Source organism: Trichosurus vulpecula, chromosome 6 (assembly GCF_011100635.1).
Source record: "Trichosurus vulpecula isolate mTriVul1 chromosome 6, mTriVul1.pri, whole genome shotgun sequence".
Lineage (NCBI taxonomy): Eukaryota > Metazoa > Chordata > Mammalia > Diprotodontia > Phalangeridae > Trichosurus > Trichosurus vulpecula.
In genome coordinates, this window is record NC_050578.1 from 264874937 (window position 1) to 264887994 (window position 13058).

At 38.9% G+C, this 13058-nt stretch overlaps 1 protein-coding gene across 1 annotated transcript in view; it reads left to right on the forward strand.

Moving 5' to 3' along the window:
• Positions 1 to 13058, forward strand: part of LOC118853908 (vomeronasal type-2 receptor 26-like) — a 58033-nt gene that overhangs the window by 11759 nt on the left and 33216 nt on the right. Inside the window, exon 2 of the mRNA XM_036764147.1 lies at positions 6395 to 6686. Coding sequence (XP_036620042.1) covers positions 6395 to 6686 — 292 coding nt within the window. The remainder of the gene's footprint in view (positions 1 to 6394; positions 6687 to 13058) is intronic.

Here is a 13058-nt window from a genome sequence, read left to right on the forward strand (position 1 = left end):
TTCTTTAGGCTGTATGTTTTGGTCTTCTTTGTCACCAAAGAAAGAATCCAAAGTCTGACACTGAATCTGGGTGTACTTTCGCTGCCTGGGCATATTCCCAACCAACTAACTTGACCCTTGAGTTCTTCAGTGGGGTATGACTGCTTGTAGACTAACGAGTTCTATGTTTCACGTTTGGGGAGGAGGTGCCAGCTCTGTCAGACCCGCACTACTCCTTCCCCAAGAACCCCCAGCCTGGGCTGGGCTTAGATCTTCAGCAGGCTGTTGCACTCCTGCTCTGATCTGCCACTTAATTCCTCCCATCAGGTGGGCCTGGGGCCAGAATCAGCAGCAACTGTACCTACCCCACCTCCGCTGCCCCCGGGGCTGGAAGCTGAACCGAGAACTCCTTCCACTCCCGCAGCTTTTCCCACTAACCTTCTCCGCAGGCTTTGGTGTTTGTGGGTCGAGGGGTCTGGTAACTGCCGCAGCTCACATATTCAGGGCGCTAGGGGCCCCATCCGCCCGACTCCAAGTTTGGTTGTTCCACACCGCTCAGGCTGGGCTCTGCTCCACTCCATTCTCAGCTCCCAGCTCTGTGTGGAATAGACCTCACCCAGAGACCATCCAGGCTGTTCTGCGCTGGAGCCCTGCTTCCCTCTGCTGTTCTGTGGGTTCTGCCGTTCTAGAATTGGTTCATAGCCATTTTTATAGGTTTTTGGAGGGACTCGGTATGGAGCTCACTCTAGTCCCTGCTTACCAGCCGCCATCTTGGCTCTGCCCCCCCTTTATATCTCTTAATAATATTTTATCATTATATCAGTTATTTTATACTGACACCCGCAGTCTACATATATCCCTTTCAATTGTCATAATAACTGTACTATTCTTAAGAGTAGTACATGTACAAATCATATATAAAACAAAATAATCCTGTATAGGTATGTAACTAATTTGCTTTATTCATTAACTATGTTGTTTTTTTCAATTTTTCCACAATTTAACTTTTTAGGTCCCTGTTGAATTTTGTTTTTCAAGATCAGATTTTCCACTGAGCTCTGACCTTTTCATCAGAAAGATATGGAATTCCCTTAATTCATTCAATGTCCATCTCCTTGCTTGGACAATTATGCTCAATTTTGCTGGGTAATTGATCCTTGGTTATAGTCCAAGCTCTTTTGCCTTTCCGAATATCATGTTCCAGTTGCTCCTGTCATTTAATGTAGAAGCTGAAAGATCCTGCATGATACTGAGTGTAGTTCTGTGATATTTGAATTGTTTCTTTCTAGGTGCTTGAGGTATTTGCTCCTTGACCTGGTATTTCTGGAATTTGGCTGTAATATTTCTTGAATTTTTCATTTTGAGATCTCTTTTAGGGCATGATTTGTGGATTCTATCTATGATGATTTTACCCTCAGGGCAGTTTTCCTTCAGGATTTCTCAGAAAATTCTGTCCAGGCCCTTTTCTTCCTCATGGCTTTCAGGTAGACCAATAATTTTAATATTGTCTCTCCCAGATCTCTTTTCCAGGTCAGTTTTTTTTTCCAATTATGTATTTCACATTTTATTCTATTGTTTTCCATTCTTTAGATTTTGTTTGACTGATTCTTGATATCTCAGAGTCATTAGCTTCTACTTGCCCCATTCTAATTTTAATGTATTGTTTTCTTCCTTTAACTCCTCTATCTCCTTTTCCATTTGCTTAATTTTTCTTTTCAATGAGACATTTTCTCTGTTTATATTCTTATTCTCCTTAACCATTTCACCAATTTTGCTTTTCAAAGATTTGTTTTCATCCAAGAATTTTTTCCATTTTTTCTTTTACTTCCCTAATTTGGTTTTTAACGTCCTGCTTGAGTTCTTCCAGGAATTTTGTTTTGGTCTGGAGACCAGTTCACTTTCCCTTTTGAGGTTTCTGATGTGCATGTAGTGTCCATGCTGTCCTCTTCTGAATTGGTATTTTTATTTTCTTTGTCTCCATAAGAAAAATCAATTGTCTTTGAAAGCTTTTTAGTGTGTTTTTTTTCCTCCTGGTTTCTAAAGTGGATCCCTGCTGCTGGGTCTCAGGGGCTTCTGTCCAAAGTTTCTTGTGTTGGGATTTAGCTTTATGTGCTATGGCCTCTGATTTCATGAGGTGTGGGGGAGGGGTGGTCTGCCTGCCTGCAGTCTTCTCTACCCCAGGACAGCTCTACAACATCGGTAGTCTCAGCTGGTGTCTGCCACTTACCTTGGCTGTGCAAAGCCATGTCTGGGGTCCTGGCATTGAAGTTTGGTAGCTCCACCCCCCCCCTTCTGAGTTACTCTTGTTCTGTTGAGGTGAGGGCTGCAGGGACACCTCTCTTCCTGCACTAGTCTCCTTCCACCACCATAACAAGGTCCTTCTCCCCAACTTCTCTCGCTACTGAAGCCTCCCCTTCTAGCTCCTCTGTCTGTCCTGAGGTAGCATTCTCTGGGATTCTTCAAGGGTGGGATGAGAACCTTTTTATCTGGCCATCATAGCTCATGGCAGTTAGAAAAGGTGAGTTTCAAACCTTTAGACTACTGGTTGCAGGCCTCTGGGCTAGCTGCACCAACCATCATGGGCTCTGTGCTGTGTCTCCCGTAGCTCTGACAGACTCGCTTCCAGGGCTGAGAAGCCTGGGACTCTGATCAGGGCCATAGCAGGTACTTCCGACCTAGGCCTGTTCCTGCTGAAACGTTTCCCTTTCCTAGTGCTCTCCCAGACTGGTGCATTTGCTGGATTCCTCTGCTGTTCCTAGTTGGTTTGGTCTGGTGCCCTTGCTTGTGCCCAGCGATCCTGCCCCTCTCAGTCTACTAGTAGCTTCTAGCTCTCTCAAATCTGCTCAGATTCACTTTTTTTTAGATATATCTGACAGAATTTGTGAGAGAGCTCCAGTAGTTCCTTCCTTTCACAGTGCCATCTTTGCTCCTCCCCCCTTTTCCTGGCTTTAAAGTGGATTTCTGCTTTTGGGGCTCAGGGAGCAAATTCCAGGTTTCTTGTTCTGGGAATTGTGAGCCTAGTTACTGGCTTTGTATGTTATGGCCTACAATTTCCTGAGGTGTGTGGGAGGTGCCCTCAGGCTGCTGGAAGTCTCCTCTTCACCTGGGAATGCTCGCCAGTACCAGTGGTCTCGGCTTTTATCTGTGCTGGTGTCTGCCACTTCCTCTTGGTGTGCAAAGGCACATCTGGGTTCCTGGGGTTGACCCTTGCTGGCTCTACCCTTCTGGAACTCAAAAATTCCCAGTTTGGCTACTGAATCCTGCCTTCTGGCTCCTCTGTTCCAGGGGTTTTCCCAAGGTATTCTCAGGGTCAGAGAGGGAGGGATGAGAGCTGTTTACCTGGTCATTATGTCTCCTGGAATTTCAAGAAGGTGAGTTTCAAACTTTTGAACTGCAAGCCTCAGGAGTGGGTGTCTCATGGCTGCAGGCACTGCTGCCTCCTATCACTTCAACAGACTCCCATCCTGTATTGGGAGGCCTGGCAATCTCAACAGTTTAGGGCTCCCAGCTTTCTCTGAGCTTAGATCCATGTCTTGTTTCTGCAGCTGCTTCTGCTTTGATGTGGTCTGACGAAGCTCCTCTTGCCAGGGACTCTCTCAGCCTACTGATCCAACCTGTTGACTTTGCGGACTTTCCTGGTTTGGAAATTTGTCCCATTCAATCTACTATTGGCTTCTAACTGTCTCAGATCTGCTCAGATTCACTTTTTTAGAGGTATCTGACAGATCTTGTGAGAGAGCTCTGGTAAGACATTGTTTTCGCATAGCCATGTTGGCTCTGCCCCCCCTACTCCTGACTTCTTAGAGACTCCCTCCAAATCATATTTAGACACGTTTGTTTCTAATTTAATGTACTGCTTGCTATAAGGGCTCTGCTGGCTAGAATGTAACCTCTTTGAGGACAGGTTTTCTTTTCCTCTTTTTTCTCTAAATACCCATGACTTGAAAATTTCTGAACTCTTGTAGGGACCTCATGAACACTTGTAAGCCGACTGAAATCTCTTGTTAATCATTTCAGTCCCTGCTCATTGGTAAATTCAGTTTTTGTCTTTCAGTTTACTACATTGTGAGTCTCAGAGCTTTCATTTAACTTATCTTCCTCATTCGTCTTGTCCTTTTCGCAATCTTTGACACTGATGATCAATCTCTCCTCTTTGGTGCTCTCTTCTCTCTAAGTATAATGGACTAGGTTTCCCTTGTTCTCTTCCTTTTCTTACTGCTCCTTCTCTGCCTCCTTTGCTGGATCTTTTTCAGATCACATTGTGTAACTGTAGGTGTCCCTCAGGGATCTGTCTGTTACCCATTCTTCTACTTCATTTCGTTATCTTATCAGCTCCCATGATTTACATAGCTTCTCTATGCTGATAATTCTCAGATTTACCTATCCTGGCCGAAACTCTCTGCTGATCCCACACATCATATCACCAACTGTCTAGCAGATATCTTGAACTAAATGTCCAGTGGACAGCTTAATTTCAATATATCCAAAAGGGAGAAATTATTATTGGTTGCCGCTAACTCTCCCCCTTCCCACTTTGCCTGTTACAGTAGAGTGCAACATTATCCTCTAATGCCCTCTAGTTCCCAAACTTGGAATGATACTAAATTATTCTTTATCCCCTACCTCGCTGTGTTAATACGATTTAATGAGGTTCGGATTCGCTCCTATAAATGACGCTCCCCAACACACCAGGAAAATAGAAAATAGAAATTTATTTAGAAAAGGCAAGGCACAGATAGCTTAAATTTGCATAGAAAACATACAATAATGAGAATAACCAATAACACAGCACCAATCAAGATAATTGGTAAAGGAAGAGAATACATCACCAATTCAAGGGAACCTCCAGAGTAGATCAGCGGCTGGGAGCCCCGTTACAGCCCATGCAAACTTGAATTGTGTAAACAGTTTTCCCGGGCGAAGCGTCCTTCCCGCCGGTGAGGCTCAGCGGGCTTACAGGACGTAAATATTTTATACTGTCCTAAACAAAGAAGGCTTGGAGCCAGGAGGTTTTTGGCGCGTGCCGTTATTCATGGTTCGTCCAATACACATCTGGCCCAGCCTTCCCATCCGCCTGAGGCTTGGCATTTGTTTTCTTTAGTAACATCACGTTTCCCAGGGAGGGAAGCCAACCCTCCGAGGTCAACGTAACCTAGGAATGGCTAGTTCCTGGAATGCTAAGCCAAGAACACGCAGGGGTTATGGAACGGTTATGGCCGAGAATTGAACTGAACCTATTTATTTGAATGATCTTATTAATTTAAAGGGAAATGTTCAATTTTTATTTCACTCGCATATCCTAGGAGTTCCCAAAACATGCCAATTTCAGCTTGAAAATGTCTCTTGAATATATAGCTCCCTGTCTGTCTCTTTCTCTGCTCTGTCTCTCTCTTTGTCTCTCTGTTGTGTCTCTGAGTCTCTCTCTCCCTCTTTCCCTCCTCCTGTCACTCTCTCTCTCTCTCTCTCTCTCTCTCTCTCTCTCTCTCTCTCTCTCTCTCTCTCTCTCTCTCTCTCTCTCTCTCCCCATCTTTCCTTTAAAATGTAATCTCCTTGTGGACAAGACTTTATTTTGCTGCTTTTTCTGTCCTCATTGCTTAGCACAGTACCTGGATACAGAAGTGGTCGCTTGGTAAGTGTTGATTGATTGATTTCCTGGTTCTCAGGTATCTAGCTTCAAAGAGAGGTACAATGTTTCCTTGCCTCAATAAGGCAGGGGGATGAACTGCAAGGCCAATAAATGTGCTATGAAATTGTAAAGTTTGAGAATCTTCTTGCTTTAGCTCAGGTAGGTATTTCAGCAAGAGTGAGATGAGAACTTCAGCTTCAATGTTACCCATTACATTTTCATGAAAATCCTACTTTTGAAATATATGTATCCTATTTTTACCCCAACATATAATCTTAAAAATTGTTACAATACATCTAGAAGCTATGATATCAAAATATTTCTCTGTTGTTACTAAGATGTTTTACATGGTTAAGGGGGCCACTAAAATATTCCCAAATTGCAAGTAAAGTATTAGAAAGTCCTCTTTCTATATTTGCACAGGATAGAAAAATAGACAGCCTGGTTTGTTCAGTTCCACTTTGAGACTAGACCTATTCTAATGTCTAAAGCACATCATCATTTCTTTATATTGTGTTTGTGTGTGTGTGTGTGTGTGTGTGTGTGTGTGTGTATACTTGAAAGGATCTTAGGAGATGTTTAGTGTAGTCCCTTATTTATAGATGGGACTACTGATGCTCACAGTGGTGAGAATATTTGCCTGGGATCACACTGTTAGTAAATGTTAGGGACAAGATGTAAGACAGGAGCTCTTGATTACATCTCAAACACTTCATCCGCTATGGCACCTTGTTCTTTCTGTGCATATAGAGTTTTGCCTGGTTCTTTATATTTTTCCTCTCACTTTAGGTCAATGCTCAAACTTTACCAACATTTGGTCATTTTCCAATTTGCTGTGGATGAGATCAACAGAAACCCCCATTTGCTGCCAAACATAACCTTGGGATACCAGTTGCTCAATAACTTCCTTCACAACCACCTAGCTGTGGAGAGCTCCTTGATATGGCTGTCAGGGAGGGGTCCAACCATCCCTAACTATAACTGTGGCAGGCAGAACAATCCAGTAGCTGTCATTGGAGGGATGTCAGCTACGCTGTCCATGGCCATGGCCACAATTCTCAAACTTTATAAAGTTCCACAGGTAAGGAAGCCAGATATAGTCACTCATTTTCATCCAATATGTTCTTTTTATTTAAAAAGAGCAAATCCTTTACGACATGCTCTGGTGCCATGTAAGTGAATCAATGAACAGTTATCAAGAAGTTTTAGTCACTGTTATGACAGCAGGAGATATAAAAAAGGGGGGAAAAGTCCCTTCTGTTGGACAACTCACTCTGTCCCTAAGATGCTATATTGGTTTAACTCCAATGGTCTTTAACCAAGTAAAAATTATGCCCAACTAATGATCATTACACTCCTAGCTCATCTTTTTATATTTGTATGGAACTGCAAAAACTTTAGATGGAAGATTTCTTTTTTCTTCAGGTCAGAAATTTCCCAGGGAAAGGGCTATGTTTCTTTTCATTTTGAAATTGATTTATGTATTTTCCTGCAAGGGTGAACCTGTAGTATTTACTTTCAACAGTCTGTTCTAACGAGCAGCCATCCAAATCTGTAATTAGAGTTATCTTCCAGTTTGGGTTTAGAATTTGCCTCTTTCCTACATCTGTACCTAATTTGCCAAATATACGATCTATCCCCTCAGAACAGAAATCATTTATATGTTCAATTTATGTTACTTCTAAGAAATACATTTTTATCAAGGGTTTATTGTGTTTTTTTTTTTCTAATTGTACACTCACAGAACATTATGATGGAGAAATGACAGACTTTGTGTGACCTACTAGGGGAAGCCACAGTACAATGTAAGAGAAAAAAAGTTGATTAACTGCAAAGTCAAGATGACATTTTCTTATGTGTGCCCCACTCAATCGTCTGAGCAAAGAGGATAAATACATGGATCAGAGAAGTCAGAAATTACATGTTTCACAGAATTTCTGATGGTAAATTAATTGATGCTTCTATATGTCAAAGTTTTTCTACATTATCCTTTGGACTTACCACAATTTTAGTTTTTCAAAGATCATAATCATCCAATATCATATTTTTATCAATATCCTATGAATATCAGTTGATTACAAAGCTTTTGTTTTTCTAGGAGCAGCTAGGATCGGTGAAATTCTTATGTAATTATCCAAATGTCATCCAGTGCAATTCAATTCAAAATACATTTATTTAGCAGTGTTATGTGATGTACACTGTAGTCAAAGCTAGGGTTTGAGATGAATGAAATTCCAAAGACATCAAATCACCAGAATTCATTCATGTAGTTTTTGTTGTTCTCTTTGGTCACAGTGTGTACAAAGAATAAATTACATTCCGGGATTATGCTAATATATAAATATGCATCTATTTTTATCTCCATCTCTGTATTTACTCAATACAATGACATTCTGAAGGAATCACTGGCACTTGTTTTATCATGCAAAAGAGATAGTTGCTTGAATTAGAACTTGCATGCCTTAGGGATTTCAAGAGATAGGAATGAGAAGTCAAGAAAGAAAACTTGTTCTAAGACAAAGAGGCAGAATGCAAAATTTCATTTCCACTCAATATCCGGTCCAATTCACCTCAAATACGGAGGATTTACATTTTGGGGATGTGTTGTGGTAGGTGAGTTGTTTCAGTGATATACCAGTCTTGGTGAACCCATGTGGAATTTTCTTTGCAAAGACAGTGGAATGTCTTGCCATTTCCTTCTCTATCTTGTTTTACAGATAAGGAAACTCAGGCAAACAAGATTACGTGATGTGCCCAGTGTCACATAGCTAGTAAATGTCACCTGGCAGCCCCACTCCAGGGATATAAAGCAAAATTAGTTCAGAAAGGTACATTGTATCTATGACAAAGATCATCATGGCTTCTGACTTGCTTTGTGGTGAGAGTGTTTTAATCAGCTGAGGAGCAAGAAATTTCTTTGCATCTAAAAGGCTTGGTAACTGCTCATTGCTTCCTCTGGACAGGCTTCTTGCCGGTCATTGTTGTGGTTGACATGTGAAACTTTTGCCGGGGTAGCTCAAAGAGGAGCTGCTCATTTGAATTCTGCTCTGAATTGTTTGCTCCTTCTATAAATTCTGCTCATGTATCTGTGTGTAGAGTAGGTTTCTGATAACTCTTGCAATCTTTCCAATCTCATTGCTTACATTTTTAGATACTCCCATCAAAATTACAGAAGAAAAACAACAGGACAATCATGTCAGCCAGCTTTTAGTAAGTTTTCCTTGGGTGCTAACTGTGGGACATACAGGGTATAGAGATATATCTAAAATAGTTGATGTTCTTCACCTCAAAAAGCTTGCGTCCTCATATGGAGAGATAACACATCAAAAGAAGCTTATACATGGGGATTTGGCATAAGATGTAGTTACTTGTGAGGGAAACAGTGGAGAAGAATTCTGGAAAGTTAAGTGTAAAAGGTTCTAGGAGGAACTGATCAATCAGTGGAAGTGATTCCAGAGACAAAATGACCTCCTAGGATGAGTTATAGTGGGAGGCCCCCTGTTTAGGTCCACAAGGTATCCAGTTGGGAGGATAAAAGGAGACCATTACTATGGGTTCAATAGAGTTCTAGCCAAAATGCCAGGAAGAGCTGGGACAGAGAAATTCTGGCCCCCAATGTGAACCACATCCTAGGAAGTTCTGAATCATTAAAGCCCAAACTGTCTTCCAAAGTTTCACAGGTTGAATAAGCAGCAGGCAGGGATGGACCTAATTTCATTGGCCACTCCTCTTCACCCCCGTTAAACTCAGGCATGCAACAAAGTCATTTCTTGAAACTTGTATTGTCAAAGGAGAACCAGGAAGCCTGTCTTGTACTTAGTTCTCAATTCTTTATTCACCTAAATATTTTGTACTTTGTAATTTTTCTTTTGTAACACTTGTGTATAAGTATCTAGACATAGGATTGAATAGTTTGTGATCTTTTAAATACCAGAAGGTTGAAAGTTCCATCATTGGTCCCTTTATTACCTAGCTTTGGTAGCAGAGACAAGAGTAACCAAGTCACATCTTGGAGCTAATCCAGCAGTGGTTTGACCTGTTAACCATAAAATCCTCTTCAAAGAGTCAGCTGAGCTAAGTAGGGGAGTAACCAATCCAGAAGTCTTTTGTATCCAGAAACATTCTCCTCACCCCTTTAGAAAAATGCTTTTCAGCACAAAGTGGACTTTTTATCCCAGAACGTCCCACAAAACTTAGAGTCCTCTTGGCCATTGGAAAGTTCCCACCAGACCCTCACTTTGAGAAAGGTTTCCAAGGAAACCATACTTTGTATCATCTCTGCTTCTGAATTTCTGAATTTCTTCATTGTGCCCAACAACCTAGAACATACCCCCATCTTTCCATGCATTGTTAGGGATTGTCTTCCTCTATTATACACATTTTTCCTTATATAGCAAACCTCTTACTCTGCTTTTCTCTATCACAAAATAGTTTTCTCTTTGCACTCTTCCTGTTTTAGGTATTGGCACAATATTTATGTACCAAATAAATGTCATAGTACCCACTCTTTTTCCAAATGATTTTTCCAAATAATTTATAAAGTATTGAAATTAATTCTTCAAAAGGTTGGGAAAATTCACTTATGAATCCACCTTGCCCTGATTTTTATTTTCTTATGGAGTGAATTGATGGCTTATTGAATGTATTTTTCCAGGATGAAGTTATCTAATTATTCTATTTCCTCTTAATAATCTGGGCAATTAATGTTTTTGTAAATATTTATCCATTTCAGTTGGATTTTCAGATTTTTTGGCATGTATTTTGGGCAAATAATTTTCTAATAATTGCTATAATTGTCACTTATTTGTTGTTGAACCCACAGTTTTCATTTTTCATACTAGTAATTTGGTTTTCTTTTTAAAAAAAATAAAATTGAACAATGGTTGATTTTTTCATAAAATGTTTCATTTATTTATTTAATGATTTTCTTATTTTCCATTTTATTAATTTCCATTTCATTTTTCAAGATTTCCAGTTTGGAGCTGAATTAATAATTTTTAATTCATCGTTTTTCTTGTTTTATTTGGTTTTGCTTTAGTTTCATGCTCAGTTCATTGATTTGCTCCTTCTCTAAGATATTCATGAAAGTATTTAGAGATAGCATTTTTCTCCTAAGTACTGATTTGTCCACAATATGTAAAATTTAATTTGTTTTCTCATTGTTGTCATTCTTTTTAATCAAATGATTTTTTTGGTCTTTAACCCACATCTTTATTATTAGATAACTTAATTTCAAATTAATTTATTCTATCTTTGCATGGCCCTTTATTTAATGTGATTTTATTGAATTATGATATGAAAGGGATGCATTCACCATTTCTATTTTTCTGCATTTGATTTGAGTTTTTATGCCCTAACACATGGTCAATTATTGTGTAGGTGCCTGAGAAGAAAAAAAAGTATTTTAATCTTTTGTTTGACATTCAGTTTTCCCCACACATCTATCATGTTTAACTTTTCTGAAATTCTATTCACCTTCTAAATATCTTTCTTGTTTATTTTGTGGTTAGATTAATCTAGTTTGGAGAGTGAAAAGTTGAAGTATCCACCCCCAGTATGGTTTTATTGTCTATTTATTCCAGAAAGTCATAAAAAATTTTCTTTAAAAATTTGGATGCTATATCATTTGGTATATATATATGTTTAGTAATGATATTACTTCATTATGCATAGTAATCCTTGTTTTCACTCCTGATCTTATGTGGAATACTTCTTGCTGGTCCCCATTACACATAATGCCGATGAATGGTTTTAGAAAGATACTGCTTATCATTTTAAGGAAAATTGCATTTATTCCTATGCCCTCTACTGTTTTTAATAGGACTTGTGCTGTGTTTTGTCACAAGCTTTAATTGCATCTATGGAGATAATAATAAAATTTTGATCAGTTTTGTTATTTATATGGAAAAATTACGCTAATATTTTCCTAATATTTATCCAGCCCTGAATTCCTGATATAACTTCCCCATGATTATAGTGTTTTATCTTCATTATAAGTTTCTGTAATGTCTTTGCAAAGATTTTATTGAAAATTTTTGCATCAATATTGCTTAGGGAAATTGATCTATAATTTTCTTTCTGCATTTTCACTATACTATGATTAAGTATTAGCACCATATTTGTTTCATAAAGAAAGTTGGTAAGACTCCTTCTTTCCTATTTTTCAAAATAGTTTATATAGTAGTGGAAGAAATTGTGCTTTAAATATTGGGTAGAATTCCCTTGTAAATCCATGTGACCTGGAGATTTTTTTCCTAGAGAGTTATTTAGTTCTTTCTCAATTTCTTTTACTAAAGTGAGGTTATTGGCTAAGAAACACAGTGGTGTATTAGTGGAATAAGTTAGGTACACAAGATGCAGTAGTGAATGACTATAGCAATCTACTCTTTGATAAACCCAAAGAATCCAACTTCTGGGTTAAAAATTCACTATTTCACAAAAACTACAGGGCAAACTGGAAAATAATATGGAAGAAACTGGGCATAGAACAATATCTTACACCATATACCAAAATAAAGTCAAAATAGGTTCTTAATTTAGGAATGAAGGCTAATACTACAAGCAATTTGGGAGAGCAAGGAATACTTGAACTGTCAGATTTAGGGGAAAGGGAAGAATTTATGACATAACAAGAGATAGAGACCACTACAACATGCAAAATGAATAATTTTGATTATGTTAAATTGAAAAGTTTTTTGTACAAACAAAGCTAATGCAACAAAGATTAGAGGGAAGCAGAAAACTGGGAAAGTATCTTTACAACCAGTGACTCTGACAAAGGCCTCATCTCTAAAATACACAGGGAGCTGAGTCAAATTTATAGGAAGACAAGTCATTCCCTAATTGTGAAATGGTCAAAGGATATGTACAGTCAGTTTTCAGAGGAAGGAATTAAAGATATCTATAGGCATATGAAAAAATGTTCTAAATCACTAATCATTAGAGAAATGCAAATCAAAACAACTCTTAGGTACCACATTTCTCCTATCAGATTGGCTAACATGACAAAACAGGAAAATGATAAACCCTGGAAAGGATGTGGGAAAATTGGAAAATAGTTACATTATTGGTGGAATTGTGAACTGATCCAGCCATTCTGGAGAGCAATTTGGACCTATGCCCAAAGGGCTACAAAAATGTGCATACCCTTTGACTCAGCAGTAACGCATCTAGGGTTGTATCCCACAGAAATCCTGCAATTATAAAATGGACCATTATGTACAAAAATATTTATCGCAGCTCATTTTGTAGTGGCAAAGAACTGTAAATCAAGAGGATGCCCATCAATTGGGGAATGGCTAAACAAACTGTGATATATGAATGTCGTGGAATACTATTGTAGTACAAGAAATATGGAGCAGATGGACTTCATTATAACTTGGAAAGACTTACATGAATTGATGCTGAGTGAGTGAGCAGAAACAGGAGATCGTTACATATGATTTCAGACACC